This window comes from Hirundo rustica, chromosome 3 (assembly GCF_015227805.2).
Source record: "Hirundo rustica isolate bHirRus1 chromosome 3, bHirRus1.pri.v3, whole genome shotgun sequence".
NCBI lineage: Eukaryota > Metazoa > Chordata > Aves > Passeriformes > Hirundinidae > Hirundo > Hirundo rustica.
Window position 1 is genome coordinate 29289742 of NC_053452.1, and position 18584 is coordinate 29308325.

An 18584-nucleotide genomic window follows, 5' to 3' on the forward strand; every position below is an offset into this window, starting at 1 on the left:
CACATAACAACATTACCTTCCACATCTGCTCCAAGCATGCAAAAAGCCTCATGCAGTGTCTCCAAAGAGGGAATGCAGGATCAGACCTTTGAAAGTGTTGACAGTCCTCAGATAATGCACTGAGAATCACAAAGGGGTGGGTCACAGGACAGAATATGTCTTCTCTGCAAAATTACAATAAAGCTTCTGATTTTGTTTGCAGCTTAATTCTCAGCCAAGAACTTCAGTATGAAACATAAATTAAATTTTGCCCACAAACTAGCTAAAAGTACTTGTAGTTTCTAGAGGCAAATTATTTGCATAATTCTTAATTATTAAGCTTCACTGCTCAAAACCAATCTGTATTTCCTAGGTGAATATAAACCCTGAAAAGCACTATTTTTCATGTGAAATAACAAGCTGTAGAAAGGGTAGGAGAATACTGCCAATCGAGTAGTTTGACGAGACTTCCTTGCATGTGATGCTATAGCGAATAAAATAAAATTAAATGTTTTCCAGTTCCACTGTATCATCTGTGTACTATTCACTTAGTTCCTTGTATTTAGCAGAAGTAGGGCACATTTTCCAGATACCATTTATAAGCAACATACTCTGTTAAATTTATTCCTTACTGGAAAGTACCTTGGTCTATTTACAAATTAATTGGGGAAGTGACATTGTGACCGTTAGTCCCAACTGGTGTGCCTGACACAAGCAGGAAAGAAAGGATGAATAGGTGGGATTTTGCATTTGGCATTTCAGAATTAGGGAAGGTAATGTTTCCAGTTATATACACTTAAAAATATTTTCTGAGAAGATACACTGAACTTAAGCATTAAGCTAAATACCCTATAGCCCTACATTATTTCATCAGCTATTTTCCAAGGCATCATTCATTCCTTTGCTGAAAGCTTGCTTCTTAGCAGGGTTTATCTTATTTGGAAAAATTACAGGCCTACGAAAGAACTTTGTTTTGTTACACTGGTTTGTGTAACTAGTTACTTGCACGTTGGTACTAAAGAAGTAGAACGTTTTTTGTAACAGCAAGGGACGCTCATTAGGAAAACACCAAAACTGTACAACTGGAAATAAAAACAAAGCATAAAAGCCTAACATTTCAGATAAAATGAGCTTTCAACAGAAGTATTATAAAAACCACCAAACCGCAAACACCTTGCCATATTAACTTCAACTGGAAAGGCACTGAGAATTGAAGTGTGCAACTCACATCCAAACCTGTGAGAGTAACAACCGCAGTGAGATGCAAACCTCCAAGGCAGAATATGGCACTGTACAGTCCATTAGGCATTCCCGGTACATACGGCAGTTCTGTGTTTTCTTAGGATAAGCTGAAAATGTTAACTAAATACACACATTACATCCTATTTCCATGGAGAAAAATAATCCGATTCAGACCATTTGAAGACAAGGAAACAAGGCATAACAGGCAGAACATAGTTGGCACAAAAAAGTGTTATCATATCAATACACACCCTTTAAAATGGAATCCAATAAAGGAATATGAAGGAACGGTGGTGGCAGAGGTAAAGGGGCAGGACTAATATCCAATATTCAGTTCTAAGCATGCTAGCGAGGTCCTTGTTCCAAAAACTGAAGCTACCAAAACCAGCTCAGAGGCAAGAAAGCACCTATCAAGACAGTCCATCCCATTTCCAGGCATTCTTCTGGGCTGACAGGTGCAGACTGAAGGATCTGTCCAGTACAGTTTCCACGCCCGAAGCTGTCTAAAGCTTCCCATTAGCAAATGCTGCCTCCTGGAACTGAGGGACAAATGTCTTGAAATATGTCCTAGCAAAAAGAACAGAAAATATATGATTAGGAAGGAATAATCTTAAAAGCATGAACTGAAGCACTTGATGTTTCCTCTGTATGGAAAAAGGCTTCACATAAAGTACAAAAGGCCCAAAGACAGACAAGGCAATGGAGCAGGAAAATAGTGAAGAGAAGTCAGAATAAGTGTAGGAGATAAGCTCTTTATCCGTCTCAGAAACCTTGACACAATACTGTCACTGCTGATGTCAGCAGTTTACATAAAATGCAGCAAATAAATACTAACAACACTGTATGAACTGTAACTCCTTTTATTAAACTTCAAAATTTATAAGACAATGTTCTTTTTTTAAGGTGTGCTTTGTATGTTTTGGATCTTAGTCTATCTTCTTTACAAAGGATCGAGTGACTCATAAATCCATAAAATGAGCTAATCCTACGTACCCAAAATTGACTTAGAACTGTACGTTTGAGGTTTTTTTTTGCTGAGATACTCAACCATGTAATAAATGTATTTTACATGTCCCAGGGCTGCTCTTTACTTGCCAGTTATATTAGAAGTTGCTTCATCATTCTGCCTTTGGTTTCTGCCTACTGCATTTTGCGCCAAACTTACTTTCTCTCTCTCTCTCTTTTTCTTTTTTTTAAATCTTCTTTTCTATTTCTATCACTGGTCTGTGTAAATTTCTCTCCTGTTCTCCTCACTGGGAAGAAATCTAAAGTGAGAACAGCCGCAATGTCATTTACTAGGTTCCTGATCTCTCTGCTGGTTTACCTCCTGAAGCAAACACACACTGATCAGCTTCACAATCATGATGTGTTTCATAACTGCAGTAGAAGCTTTGGCAATCACTGAAAAACAGTCATGCTTCCTCACACCTAAAAACGTTGCAAGACCCTGAAGAGAACGCTCCTTTCTCTTTGTGATGTTGTGCCTGGCAAATTAATTAACAGATAGCTGCAGTTAGCTTTTGCGCACAAGCTGTAAACACACACGAGATGCTGTCCAAAGGTTAAAAAAGCAATGGAAAATAAAAGCATTTCTGGACTGAGGAGCTGATCCCAGAAATGGAAACCAGAAAGAGGACAACCAGCACACACATTTTATAGCATATACAGATTGTGCCATGTATTTACAGAACATGCTTTGGTTTATTGAAGCAAAGTTCAGAAAACAACCCTCATAATCATGCCTGCGAAAGTGATTGGTCATGCCGGTACACACACGTACAGAAACCAGCTGAGAAGGTCTGCCTGACCCCTGATCTCAACAGCTGAGTGCCATTTCTGTATCTGTGTTTTTTCTACCATACCACTGAAATTGTAGCTTTTTAAAATCCTGTTTAATTCTACACATTTTGCTAGCTCAAGGAGCACCACCTGCATGTCATCAATGCCAGGATCTATTCCTTTTACTTGTCCTTGCTTTATCTGTCCTAATGTTTAATTATGCTTCTCTGTTTATTTTAAATAGCTTCTCCCTTCCCCTTTGATAGCTTCTCTGCAGACTCTCTTCCATGCACATGATCTTAATCGACTTGATAAATGTTACTTAAAATTTCCCTCTTCCAAAACTGTAGAAATTCTTAATCATTAAATGGGATACAATCAGAACTATTTCCCTACATTTTATTTCTTTTCCTTTATAGCATTTCTGTGCTTTGCATTAAACCCACACTTACTGCATTATATGCAGTAATTACATATGCCTTTTCAGTTAGGTAAATTCCAGAATGAATGCTTATGATACCACAAACACCCTCCCACACCAACTTTATCTACACTTGCATCCTTTCTTTTCGCTGATTCCTGCAGGAGAGCTTGTATCCTTTGCTGCAAAACGAAGTCTAACACCTCCCTACATTCTGATCAGATGTACTGTTTCAAAGAGGATGTAATTTCACTGGTAGTTCATGTGAACCTCTTGGCAATGTTCCATACGCTACAAAAATTCCTTTAGTACTTCATACATTCAAATGTCTATCATTTTTTTTCCTTTTTATACCTTAAAGTACATGCTTAAAGTTACCCTTATCATTTTGGTCTTCTCCAGTCTGAAGCAAATGCAGTACCACAAGTGTACTCAGGTTATGTTCCTCCATTTCTGTCCCTCTCCCATGTACCTTTAGTATCTCAGATGAGACAAAATCAGAGATAATTATGGTTCATCACACAAACACACACAAAAAAAATAAAGGAACACCACTCCCTTAACCCCCTAAACTAAAACCAAAAAGGCCCTGCCAAGAGATCCAAAAGCCCAGTATACTGGATAGGACTGTGTCAGCTACAGCACACTTAGTACATTGAAGAAGAAAGATGGGGAAGTAGGAGAAGGTAAGTCAAACACCTTAATGAGCACTGGAAATTTTTTTCTAAATTTTTTCTTTTCATCCAAAGTTTGGGCGAAGACTTATGTGTTAAAATACCTGAATTTTCTGTGAAATGGAAATTGCATTTTAATTACAACAATCTCTACAGATTACCAGTAAGGAGGAAAAGAAGTACCCATCATCTTCTGAGTAAGTTCTATCTATCGGCCATCTGGCATTGATAATGAAATGTCAAAGTGCACATTTCTACCCAAACAGGACCATGACACAAACTATTATGTCACAACAGATGACATGAAATAACTTCAAGAGAAATACAAAATTTTTTGATGGACAATACTCTGCTATAGCCTGCAGGGTAAAGGCATCTTTCACATGCAGTGCTATTCCTTATAGAAAGATTTTAAGCCAAGAGACAACACTCATGCTCCAGCATTCTGTACATACAGGCACAGAGAAACAGTGAATATAAACACGAACTTTGGAAAAAGATACATTCCTCATACTCTAATTATATTACCACAGTCACATGAATTTACACCCTCGATAACTATGATCTATGCTATATCACAGGAATTAATATAAAAATATCAGAAATTTTATTTTTCAGAAACTTTGCCACATGATATTCTCAGTTTTTTTTAATAACAGCTCTGGAGAACTGTTATTTAAAAAACCCAACAACAGTAATTTGGGTACCTGCTGAATTACACTGAAGATGAAGAAAGCTTATTTGACCTGTGGTCTCAGGGCTGTGCCAAATAGCAGAAATCAGCTTTTGATCAACGCCCTTTCTCCTTTCTGGAAAAGGTGGAGATCCTTCTTTCTCCAGCTTTCATCTACCATGTTCTTGGTGAGTCTGTATCACACTGACCTTACACCAAGCTCAGAAGACCTGCAGGACCTGCAGAAATTCTCCCGTAAGTACAGAGAAACCAATTTGTACGAAGTACACAGTTACTCTTTATGAGAGAGTTGAGTACAATCAACTCTCATGTAAAGAAAGTAAAACACACATTGAGTGTTGTGTCCTTCTCACAATGGTTTAGATCTCAGCTTAAACAGTGTTTAAAAAGTTGCTTTCTTTTCAGCCTGGAGTGGGTGCCAATCTTCATACACTTACGGGCACATGTCTAAATCTTTGTTGAGCTTCTTATAACACTGCATTGTTTTTCGTCTATTCATTTCTGTTCCCTCAAATGGTCATTTTCCAAGTTCAAGGTAGTAAGTTATAAGGTTTCTATGGAAATTTTTCTTCATCACTCCAGAAAACAACACATTTTGCTGTAGTTAACCACTATATCTACTTGACACAGTACAATGAATTCCAGGTGCTACGCTCAAGGACGTCTGTTCAGAGTAAAGCACTTCTCTTTCCTTCACCTTATTATCCGGTGGAAAGAAAGTCCTGCTATTATTGCAAGTGGTGAATATCTAAAAGAAGGCAGAATTGGCTCACCTGCTGTTTACATATTTTCCAGTGATATGAAACACTGAGTGTGGTACAAGGTCTCCAGAAGCCCATACATGTCTAAATCCCAGGGTGTGGGTTTGCCGTGCTTAAAACATACTTGACTCAGAATTCACATGCTTTTGTGAAATTCTATTATAATTGAACTTTTTTTTCCCCCAGGGTAACTTAGTGCTGGGTTTTTTAAATACAGTTGGTATTATTGACCACTCAATAATACCTTTTGCCTTCACATATTTATGCTGAAAATCTGCAAAGATTTTAAACTATGTAGCTGCAATCTCCCATCAAAAACCACTTCCCATATATTTACGGTGAAAGCATTCTAACACCAACACACTTGATTTCTGCTGTTGTCTTTGCTGGACTGGTACCACAGCCAACTATACAATTGTGTTCTAGTTACGGCTGCTGGTGTAATAAAGTTAAAAGGGTTGTTTAGGTGTTTCTATTACTCCTAAAATCTTCATGTGGTAAATTCAGAGCAGAACATCAAGACTCAAATTCTGTGAGGAAAAAAAGAATACACAACGTCCTATCAGTGAGATTTCTGCTTTTTATTTCTGGGACAAGGACAATCATCATGGGGTGATGAATCATCTTCCCAAGTCATTCACAAAATATATTCCCCTTAAACTCCTAAGCTTATGACTGCCAAGATTTACAGCATGCTTATCTCAAATTCACCCATGCTAGCCCTATTTGCACTCATATTTTATTTGTATCAGCTCAAGATGTGGGACTTTCAAGTGCTTTTTCCATCAAGAGACAATTTGAGGAAAATGAAGGGGATGAAATCATCACGATGGTCCACATGAAGAACAGACTTAGCAGTACAGCAACACTTTCACTACCAGTCCTTATTGGCAAATTAAAGCCCTTAAGCCACAATCTTCATCTTTTCACAAAGACGTAGAGGCCTTCTCTCACTGCATCACGCACACGTATTGTGTTCCTTCTCATCTGAAGGCAGACTCAGGTTATCACATTTGGATTTTTTTCCTGCTACTAGCTTTGAGAGCAAACTTTATTCTTAAATACTACCCATTATTTCAATATTTTACTTAATTCTTGAAATATTTTAATAAGTACTGCAACTGTGGTTTAATTCTGTAAATTTGGCTCAAATCATAGACCCTTAGTATATTCAAAATCATAGTAGCCAGTGTATTTAACAAATATACCCATTTTCTCCTACTCTAGGCAAGGCATACAGGAAAATATGAGTTCTTCAACATTTTCAAGTTAATAGATCTGACTCGGGCAGGCACTCCTGTTGTTGTGGTGATCTCTGAATGGTTCTACTTAATCCTTCCAAGTCTTCTAGAGTAAGGTCTGTAGGTAGTACCTCATTCTCCTCGGTAGTTCTCTATTGTCTGAATTGTCCAGCAGGTAAACTGAGTTTGTTTGAATAAGCCTGGGACTGAGGTAAGGACTGAATTGTATCCTGTCCAGCTGTGTGAGATACAACCAAGAATCCCAGGCATTTGTCCCAGCTGCTGTCCAAGTCTTTGAAAGGAATTTTACCTTCAGGATTTACATAATTTTGCGTCCCATCTCTCTTCCCTGCTGTACCCTAGAAGAACTGCTTCAAGACATCTACAAGTTTCTTCAAATCCACTGAATCCTGACAGAAAAACATCAACTCCACAGATGACTGTTCTTCATAAATTAGCTACAACAGCAACGTTCTCCCCGCTTTCAGTCAAATTTGGTGAAAGCAGGAATTAAGAAGGGTGTAGGTCAGAGTGAAGGATAGACTGAGGCTTCTTGAGGTTTTTGATCTATTCTTTTCAGACTAGTATTATTATGCTGACATTCTGCAATATAATCTTGTTATATAAACTATTTCAACACTGTAGCCATATTAGAATTATACAAGAGCTTCTCCAGGCTTTATCGACGTCACCTGATTATTCAGTTTCTGAAGTAGAAAGTATTTTTGTATGGATCACACATACATATGTAGTGTGCCTTTGTATTTTTATGTTCCTGTTGAAACTTGTTTTGACAAAGTGAATACTTGTTTTGAAAATACTGAACACCTCCAACAATACCTTCTGGATGCCAGATGAGAGGATTTGTCCTCCCATGACCACACAGGCACAACCACCTGATTTGGTTCCTGTAACCCCTAAAAATTAATCTCCTGTACAGAAGGTATTTAACATAACTTTCAAAACTTTCTAAGATTTCCTGTTTGTTTCTGACAGCAAAATCAAAGATACCAACCTGTCTTTTTTAATATATATAATTGTTTTCTTTCTAAATTCCTTTTGTCAGGAGCTACCTAATTCAATGTGATTAGCACTAATTAACAAAAGGAACTTAAATTAATAAATTGGCACATTAATTCCAAGAGTGGGTATGTATTTAGGTCATATTCCATATGACTGCTCATTACGTCCTCAATCCGTGCTCATGCTGTCCCCCAGCATCTCTACGCCTTGCACTGAGCAAGGGCTGAATACAAAAGTGTGGAAATCTACTGAAAGCCCATTCTTTTAATAGGCGCCACGCCAACGTTTGAGGCGTAGCTTTTTCCTTTTAAACTCAGACACAAGACATTTGAACCTCTTTGCTGTTTTTACCAAATATAATGCATTAAAAACATATTTCCATTGGGTGAACCATGTTGTCTGTTTACTCACAGGCACGTCCACAGCGTTCCTCACCAGGCTAAAGATACATGAGCACTCACAGCAAAGCTGAATAACCCCTGCTTTGGGTTAACTATGGGCTAACAGGAGAGTAACTCCACAGCAGACATTTTGCAACACCTCTATTAGGAGAAAATGATTGTTATATCATTGTCTCCACATCTAGGAGGTTACAAAAACTGAAGTGAGAAATAGTTCTCAGCACTCTAACTTTTGATTGCCTGGCTGCAACTGGGCTGTAGTAGGCAGGCCCACAACAGGGCCAGGTGCCAAGTGGCAAAGGCTCAGGAGCTAATGAAAATCAGGACTGTTACGGAATGCACAAGGCACTCAGAAGACAGCAGCATTTCTAAACCACCATTCAAATCGGAACATCACACAAATTTATCCAAGCACAGCAGCAGAATGAAATAGGTACCTTCCAGGATTTCTTTCTCACTTCAAATATACATAACGATACTTGGCATGTATTCAATGTTTCTAAACTAAGCTTCTTGATGGTATGCTCTTTGGGATGTGGTTTATAATTTCCTTACTAGGCAGCTTTATCTATAGCAAATATTTTGGTTTTATGTGAAACACAATGTCTACACAGTTCTCTGTTTTATGCATCTCCAGAACCAGTGATGCCAAGCAAACATCTGAAGTGTTTATACAACAGCAAGACAATAGTTCTTAAATTACTGCTGCTGTAACTGGCTAAACACACAAATGTACAAAGGATTCAGTGTACAATGCCATTATGCTGCTAGCAACTTTTTTCCTGAGTGCCAAAAAAAAAAAAAAAAAGCATCACAATCCCTCTTCTTCTTCTTCTATCTCTCTCTCTACCTCTTTTTATTGTGAATTACTGATGAGATTATTGGAATATCTCTGTCTTCTTATGCCTGTTTCTACCTGCCAGTCCATGCAAGGCACTTACTGCACATCCAGGCTGATGGACAAAACAGTGATCGAGCACCAAGAGATCTGGACATCTGCAGTGGGCAGCCATCAAAATGCAAGTTTTTAAGAAATACAGTTGTTTTCAGCTCAGTTTTTATTACTGCAGAACAGAAACTTGTCTCCAAACAAACCAAAACGTGCCGCAAAAACTGCAACAGGAAATAGAAGTGGCAGAACTAGTGAAACCAAGTACATATCAGAAATTTAAACACTAAAACTCACTCATGTCCAAAAGCTGTTTTCTGTATTTTACTAACAATATCTTTTTCCTTCAGAAGTTCTTTCTGGAGTTACTGCCATTTCTGATTCAAGTCACACAGAAAGGTACAAGAAATGGTTGTATTTAGACATGTTTTTCAACAGTTTGCTGATTGCAGAATTAACAGGTAGCATTAATGCATATGAAGCAAACAGAAATAAAAATTAAATTTTCATTTTGTTATACATTTGCATCTGTTCCAAAAACCTACGGTAACAGTTGATTTTATAAATAAAGTGAAGAATTCAACACTGGTCTGCTGTAAAAATTAAGATGACTTTGCTGCCCAACTTACCATAAAGCAAAATGAATTCTGACAATCTGTTCAAAGCATGAAACAACCATAAATACAACGACCTGACTAAAAGCAAAATATAAAGGAAGGGAGTTCTAGGGAACTGCTGTGGAGCCAGGATTGCAGATCATTATGTAGGCTGGCAATTAATGTTTATTTTAAAGCAGCAGCATAAGTAGGGTCATCACTTTGTAAAAGATGCTGATTTTGGTTCCAAGAATATACGTGCTCCCAAATGCATGGACCTTTACTGACAACAACAGATAAAAATTACAGCTACTGGACATAATCACTTCATGTAGACCAAGGCCAGTAACTATGAAAGCAACTTTCTAAAACCATCTGGAAATCAAGATTCTGGCATTTAATGTCTCACATTTCTGATAGAGATATTTAAAAATTTACATAGGTGTATGGCACAGCACAGTGAATCTAAGTGTTCCAAAGCACACATAGAAAAATGAACCTCTCATTTTGAAACACTTTCATCAATGCTTGCCAGTCAGTTCAAGAGATAAAACACTTCACTTCCTTCACCTTCTCCACAATGTACATAAATAGATGTACTTCAGTCAGATGAAGGTTTGTGGCTTTAGATTATAGCAAATTTTGCTTCTGCTTTCTTAAGTTCCATTTTCCCCACAGGGTAGTAGGTGTCTGTGAAGGGTGCACTGGAATATCTCTGTCACAGCACGGTCACTCTGTTTCCTTATCAGTGGATCATGAGAACGATATTCCAAGGCCATCATGGAAAAACTCAATCTTCATAGAGTCTTTTAAAATACAGTGTTAATTTGCAGGAAATTTCCAGTCCTGTGAGCTACAGCATGACAAGTCTGCTCTATTTTTCCTAGTTGCTGAAGTGCCATAGCCATATTTTCCCACTCCAGGTAAAGATTAACTTCTTAAAGAGATAGTGTTTATTCAAGACACATATTATTTCCTCTTATCTAGGCTACATAAACACACAATGAGCTCTGCTGTTGGAGAGCAATTATTTAACAAACTTGTTATTAGATTTGAAGGAGAGAGTCAAGATTCACCTAGGAACCTCTTCAAAGCATAAAAGGCAGGGCACAGAATGTGTGAAAGTAGTTATGATACTTATAAGTAGTAAGAGAAAGCAGAAAAGACTGGGCAAGAATACGTTCAGGAGTGAAGCTTGTAAGGAAAGACAAGTGTAGAGATTCAAGAAGAGAGGAGCTCACAGTAGTAATAATAGAATTTGAATGATATTTAAGAGATCATTGAATCCCTTAATTGTAGTTCAGAAGCAGAAATGAAGAGTTACACCACAGATGCATCCATAACGAGTCTGACAACCAGCATCCCTGAAAACAGTTTGCTTGCAGGTGAAAGTAGTGATTTCATCATGCCATCCACTTTACTTTGCCAGATTGCTTATCAACAGGGGCCAAAGGCAACATACCAAACCATAAAAGAAATCTCTGTGGATATTCATTAGGACAAACCAGCCAGAAGGAAACAGATGAGATGCCACACATCTGTGATTATATAAAACATATTAAAGCAGTTGTCTCTCTTTGCTATTCAAAAGATATATATTTGCTATTAGAAGTAAAAGTAAATGCTCAAAAGGTTGGAGACCTGTCCAAAGGGGACAACCAGACAGAAATAAACCTTAATACTAACAGGGAAAAAGCAGAATAAAACAAATACAAAACTAATTTGAGGAACAAATTAGCTGTGGCCCTCGAAATAAACACTTGTCAAACAGTACAAAATGTGGTGAAAAAGTAAAAAGAATGCTCAGAAGAAATAAAGTCACATAGAAAAAATGGAGGTGCTTAAAGAGGTTGCCATACCAGAATCCAGCTTTCCAAGAGATGTACTAAAAGATTCGACTCATGGAGAAATGTCAGCCAAAAAGGTAACAAACAAATGAACAAAACACAGCCAAATCAGCAGCCCCAGATTACATTCACACCCAAGTTCTAGATAAACTCAAGTGTGAGAAAGTTAAACTTTTAAATAGCTTGTAACCTCCTGCTTAAAACAGCTTGGTCCCAGAGAAGTGTGATGTCAATTAAAAAAAGGTCTGGACGTCTGGGAGAATAGAAGGAGCTATGAATGAATCTCATGTATATATCTTACAAACTGGTAGAGCCTGTAAATAGAAATCATTATAAAAAAATCATAAATAGGCCAAAATGAGTGGACTTGAATAAATATGATATATTTGGTAGGAGCCAAACTTGTGCTTCTGAAGTCTCCTATTTTCTTAAAGTATCAAAACCACATGGACAAGAAAAATTCAAGTGACACACACTGTTCAACTCACCTACAGGTATTTGGGAAAGTTTTTCAAAGGTATAAAACCCCCTGAATTACCACAGAAGAAGAAAAGATCCATGAGTGGATAAACAGCAGGCCAAGATACAAAGAAAAGGACAGGAATAAATGATGAATACCATTAGGGTGAAGTCACCTGAGAAGTGCACAGAAATGGGTGTTCTGACCCATGTTGTTCATATTCCTACATGATATGCAAAAGTGAACAAAGGAAGATGGAAAGGTTTGTTAATGTTAACAATTTAGTCAGGGAAGGAAAAATAAGGCAGAATTTTGAGGAACTGCAGATAGTTCTTACAGTACTAGGAGACTGGGAGATAACGTACCAGGTGAAAAGTCAATATTGACAAACACGAAAGGAGAAATACGTGTGGAAAAAGACATCATTTTACTACCACAAAAACCACAGACTCTGAAAAGCAGACCAAAAGAAGATGTTGGTGCTAAAGTGACACTGTAACTAGCCTTCATTTGTATGCAAAAAACCAAATCAGACGTTGTTAAAAGCAGAATAAAGAGTAAATCAGACAATATCACTACATCACCATAAAAATGCACGGTGAATGCATCATGAGTAACAGGCAGCTCCCTGACCCAGAAGCAGAACCATAGAAACAGTAAAGGGAGAAAGGAGCAGGACAAGGGTGATCAGAAAGATGAAGAGGTTCTGGAGAAGGAAGGAGTGAGCAGAGCAAGAGAAAGGGTGACAAAAGAGACATGAAGAGGTTCATGAAACAAAGGGTATAGAGGGGATCAGCAGATTAACTATTTGCTGCCTCTCTTCATACAAGAGGTGGAGGGTAACACCTTGAGCTAGGAGGAGGCAGGAATGCAAAAAGCCAACAGAGTTTGTTATTCACACCACATCTCTGTGATCCCTTGCCACAGAATTTTATGATGTTATGATGTTCGTTCAAAAAGCAAGCAAATAAAAGGAAAGCCTGGTAAGATTACTTAATAGAAATGAATCAGTACTGGATAAAGAAATCCTTGAGGATGGTAGAATATACAGTGGAAATATGACCACATGCTCTGCCATGCTTTTCCAGCCATCCACTATTTTTTTTTTCCTAGGCATCCACTATTACCTATTGATACAGACATGATAGTGAGCTAAATGAATGCAGAGTTTTACCTAGCTTAATGGAACAATTACAAATATTACTCAAAAGACAAGACTATGGACCTCACTTGCTATTTTTATTTAGCTGCTTGTTTTGCAACTGATCAAGCAACAGTATTTATCTGGGCTATTAAATCTCAACTCCTTCAAAACCCATGTACTTCTTTCTACCCATTTCTCTCAAGAAAGGGAGGACATTTTTTTTGTAAGTTCCTAACTGCAATTTCATGCTCTAATATAGAACTAGCAGCTTTCATAAACGTATAATGGAGTTCTCTAATAAAATCAGGCAGTGACTGTGTTTCACAGTATTTCTAGAATGCCACTTAATCCCAGTTACCCAAGAACCACCTACATTAAATTCTAACCTTTAATTCCTACAAAGCAGTTGTCTTCTAGCAAAGTGCTATTATTTTCCACTTACACCACGCCAACTTCTCCAATCTCTTCTGTGCATTTCTCTTGTCAATATATGGGAACACTTTTTTGCAGAAAGAATATTTACTATATATCAAAACGCACATATGTACAGTTCACACATAAACACAGCAGCTATATAAAATCACAGAAAAACTAATTGCCTAACAGATTTTATTTCTATGCACTTCCTATAGCACCTATACTCCTCATCTTTAAATAGTTGTTTTTCTTTCCTACAGTCAAAGCTTTAATGAGAAGTGACCAGAAACAAATACCCAGGCCCTTCTGTCTTGGCTGAAATCCACATAATGCATGACAGCACTGAAGATCCCTGGCAGGCACCTGTCAGAAACTAACATACCATAACTTAAGAGTCAGACTTAATTATCCAGGGAGACATTTAAAGAAAACTACATGAAAAATATGACTCAAGAAGTGCAACTATCATGTATACGTGCTGTATGCGGCACTGTATGCAGAAAATCTATGTAAAAATAAAGGAGTGTACTGGGAAAATTCTAACTGAAAGTCCTTCAACGGCTATATCTTACAATCAAAATTATACTGTTATTAAATTTTGCTGGTAAATCAACTGCAGAACACACTACAAGGACAAGTGCAATCACTAAGTATTTTAACAAAACGTAGCCTTTTCTGTTTTCCTTTCTACTGTTCCCATGTAATTCTGATCAGCTGACACTCCCACAGAAAATCAGCTTTCATTTAATGGTCTATAAAATCAAATAAACTTCTTCGTAAGCTTCACACGTCTCCACATCTGCTCTCGTTAAGGCTGTCACAGGGTATTGCCCCTTTTCTGTTCTGAAGAGCGGCCCACCAGCGGCAACAAAATGTCAGCTTTACTTGATTTCAGGCAAGGAAATCACTTCTGTTCAGTTTCTGATATAAAGCTACCAAAAACCAGAGCTAAATAAGTGACCCAGCTCACCACCTCAGCCTTTAGTTTTACCTACGCTGGGGTTCTTCCCCAGGAAGAATCCTCTGAGCCTTGTCAAAGTCTGAAAGCATGCACACGCACCGAGAGAAGAATGATGTCCCTGGGTTTTATACTTCTGTTCCTTACTCTCGTTTGTATGAATTTCATTTTAAGTTTAAAATAACATGCAACAGAGACAACGACAGTCATGCAAAAAGCTCGGTGAGGTGAGTATATGTAATGCAAATAAGTTAGCTTTTGGAAATCTGCTCTTTAAAGATGACTAATGTGGGTGAAAAATCACATAATACAGGCAAATACAACTTGATACTTTTACAAATAAGCAAAAAAATACTTAAATACAACCCAAAGAAAAAAAAAATCACCTTAAATACACAGAGAAGATATAAAAAGGGCGCAATATTTACATGAAAATTTTATAGCGAGATTCATGGTATAGCTGGAACTCAAGTTTCATGAAAATTGCTAAAGTTGTTATTTTTAAAGAATTTGAAATATAATAATAGATATTCTGCCAAAACTGTGATGGAAATCTGAATAAGAATAAAAAATGGATGAGTTGAAACTGGTTAATGTCAAAATAACAAAAAAAAATCATTAGGCCACACAAAATTTACTGAATAGAACAGCAAGTCTTTGACATACTAAAACTGATGTCTAAACAGCAACACAACTGTTCCCTTTTTCTTTTCAACTATCCTTTTATTAGACTAAGAAATGCAGCATTTGAATCTGTAAATGTAACCATAGAATCACAGAACCGTTAAGGCTGGGAAAAACCTCAAAGTTGATCGAGTCTAACCATCACTGCCAAGCCCACCACTAAACCGTGTCCCTAAGTGCCACATCCACACACCTTTGAAATACCTGTAGGGGTGGTGACTACATTACCTCCTTGGGCAGCCTGGCCTGGCAACCCTTTTGGGGAAGAAATCTTTCTTAATATCCAAACTAGACCTCCCCTGGCACGACTTGTGGCCGTTTCCTCTTGTCCTATCGCTTGTTACCCGGGAGAAGAGGCTGATCCCCACCTGGCTTCACCTTCCTTTCAGGCAGCTTTAGACAGTGATAAGGTCACCCCTGAGCCTCCTTTTCTCCAGACTGGACACCCCAGCTCCCTCGGCTGCTCCTCACAGCACGTGAGCCGCAGACCCTTCACCAGCTCCACAGCCCTTCTCTGCACATGCTCCAGCACCTCAAGGTCTTTCTTGTAGTGGCGGGCCTCAATTACACACGTGATACACATCCTCTAATCTGCTGATACACAAGGAAAAGGCATCGCTGAGGCTGAAAACGCTAGGGCTCAGTTCACCAGCCTGACACCTCCCAACCACGGCAAACCGAAGCGGCAGCTGTGGCTTGCACAAGATGCACCTGGATATAATCTGGAGATGCTCTTGACCTCATGGTAGAGCAACAGCCAATATAAAGCTGAGAGCAGTTGAGCCCTTTGAAGCTTTCCCCCTCTGAATGCCCTAAGCAATATATAAAATTTACACCACGTTCAGGAAACATGATGAATGGTCAGGGATAACATTGTCATTCAGAAACCTGTTTTGTCAGCCAACTTGGGAAAAAAAAGGGAATGTGAACCCTTGGAACAATTTCTTATTGTGATACCAGTTTTCCATGCTCCTGCTATTTTTAATAATGAGTAGGTGGTTTTATGTAGGATAAAAGAGTAAACGGAGCTTTAACTTGCTCTCCCCTGAAGTATAATCTAAGTCTACGGAGTAGCACTAGGTCAGACAGAAACTGGACCAGAGTGCATCTAAGAACTGAATTTCATTTGTATAAACAAACATGCTTTATTTACAGTATTCCTTCATAAAATCCCAGGCTTCAAGTCTGCATGCTCTTTAAAGACTCCATTTATGTACACTTGAATGCCTATTTAAGCAAAAAGACAAGAAAGCTTTCCCATGGAAACTGCACAGAGATGTTTTACTTCACACGTACACCACAAACAAGGCTGCTAACTTTCCATAATTTACTGTATTTTCTTAGGCTTGCCATTGTATTTTAGGACCAAAACTTTTGGAGAAGCTGCTTACGCAGGAGGCCACAGACATATAAATAAATGACCTACAAGAAGCAAAGCCTCAGCTACCAACTGAGAGGAAATGGCATCTCAGCAGCTTGTAAGAAAATTTTACTGTTATTGGTTTCGCTGTTTCTAGCTGGAGGAACAGGTTAAAATTTTGTGTTAGCTGAGAAACAAGCAATCTGGAGGCAATTGAAATCACATTATTAAATCAGGACTTGTTTCATCCTTCAGAATTAAAGCCAGAGGGCACCCCCTGGGCTAAGACAATAGCAAGCTGCAGTTACCAGATGCTATCTCTCAGTGAGGAATCTAAGTCAGAGGGCTGCAATGGAGCCCAGTGATTTAAAAATCTGCCTAAGAGGGCACAGTAAAGAGGCTTGACTTCATGGACTTTGTCAGACAGACAGATATAAAGTGGCCCAATAACTTCAGCAAGAACATGGGCAGTTTTTCTCTCTGAATAAAAAAGATAGAACTAAACTGATACTCTGATATGAGAATTTGCCTTTTAGATTTAGGTGATATGTCTCTAGGTGTGAATGCATACAACCTGCTTTTATATGTATGCATTTTAGGGAACTGATTTTGCTCCTGCCTATAGCTACTACTGATTGTCTCAAGCCTACAGCAAAGGGTTAAGTCCTAACTTCAAAAGAGATGCCTACTTCTGCTGGGGGCCACAGAGATAAGCAGGGATACCAAGACTTTCAAGTTTAGTCCCTGCACCGAAGGAACTGGATGGGTTCACCTGTTTGGAAAAAAAAAATCAACAACCCACACCAAAACAACCTTGGGAGAAGGCTGGGCACAGAATCAAAGTCCCTTTGGAATGAATTTATGACAGCTCTGCCCATGAATAAACAGGTTGAGTTGCTGAAAACAGAGGCAGGGCTTGCCAAAACTGAGGACGAGGAAACCTGTGACTGATGCCATTTCAAACTTGATGATGCTTCTACACTTGGTGCAAGAGCAAGCAAAAGCTATCCCTGATGGTGTCTCTAGCCCCAGTGAGGCACACAGTGTACACTGATCCCTGAAGTCTGAGAAGAAGGGTGGAGAATTTGGTCACACACTGGACTATCAAGTGGAAGATCTGCGGCCCTAGAGCAATGGCCAGGAAGATAAACAGAGATGTTTTGTCTCAAAGAATGCCGAGCACTTGGGAGACCATTATGATAACAGGGAAAAAGACTATATATAAGCAAAACCTAATTGACAGTATTTAGAAACACAAACAAGTTGTCCCTCATTTAACCAGGGGTAAATTTACTTCAGCAGAGCAGAATGACATTGTTTCTAGAGGGTAAATCATGTATTCTTTTCTTCTGTTTTTATTTGGGAAGTTTTCATATATTGTTTGAACTAATACGTGCTTTCTTACATATCAATATATATTCCCATATACTTGGTCCATAACATGACTGTGGTAAAAATAAAGTAGAATAAGAAGGTATTTGGTTATGTTGAAACACACTAACCCATTCTAAGAAGCCCTAGCAAATATTTTAAATGCTGTTTACATAAGATGCTCAATCATGTTAAAAATCTTCCTTAAAATATGCTCACATGTATCATAACATCATACTTTTCTTGATACAGATTTATTTATGGTACCTACTCAGGAATCACTAGCTGTTCCTGCAAGCGAAGCGCTTTTAACTGGAGCAGTTTCTCTGTCTCTTTGCAGCTCCGTGATTGCTATTTCAGACATCTCAGCACACTGTCTTCCCCCGCTTCTCATCATCCTTCTCATATTACGTATCCAGAGTAAAACTTAAATGCAGAGGCTCCAACGTAAGAGCGAATAACCTCACCAAACGTACACGTGATAGTAAGTGTACACATTTAGTGCTTTTAAAGAGAACTGCTGTAATACTTCTAAATTTCAAGTGCAGGGCAGCAAAGTCCATTTGTATACACCCACTCAAAAGTGAATGCACTTAGCAGACAGCACATAGGTACTTGTAAGCTTTCAGCTACAAAAGAAATG

The 18584-nt window shown here is 38.3% G+C and overlaps 1 protein-coding gene across 3 annotated transcripts in view; it reads right to left on the reverse strand.

Moving 5' to 3' along the window:
* Positions 1–508: 508 nt before the first annotated feature.
* BABAM2 (BRISC and BRCA1 A complex member 2) overlaps positions 509–18584 on the reverse strand; it is a 161843-nt gene continuing 143767 nt past the window's right edge. For all 3 annotated transcript variants that reach the window (XM_040059272.2, XM_040059271.2, XM_040059273.2), the window contains exon 12: positions 509–1788. In XM_040059272.2, the coding sequence (XP_039915206.1) occupies positions 1725–1788 (64 nt within the window). In that variant the 3' untranslated portion in view covers positions 509–1724. The remainder of the gene's footprint in view (positions 1789–18584) is intronic.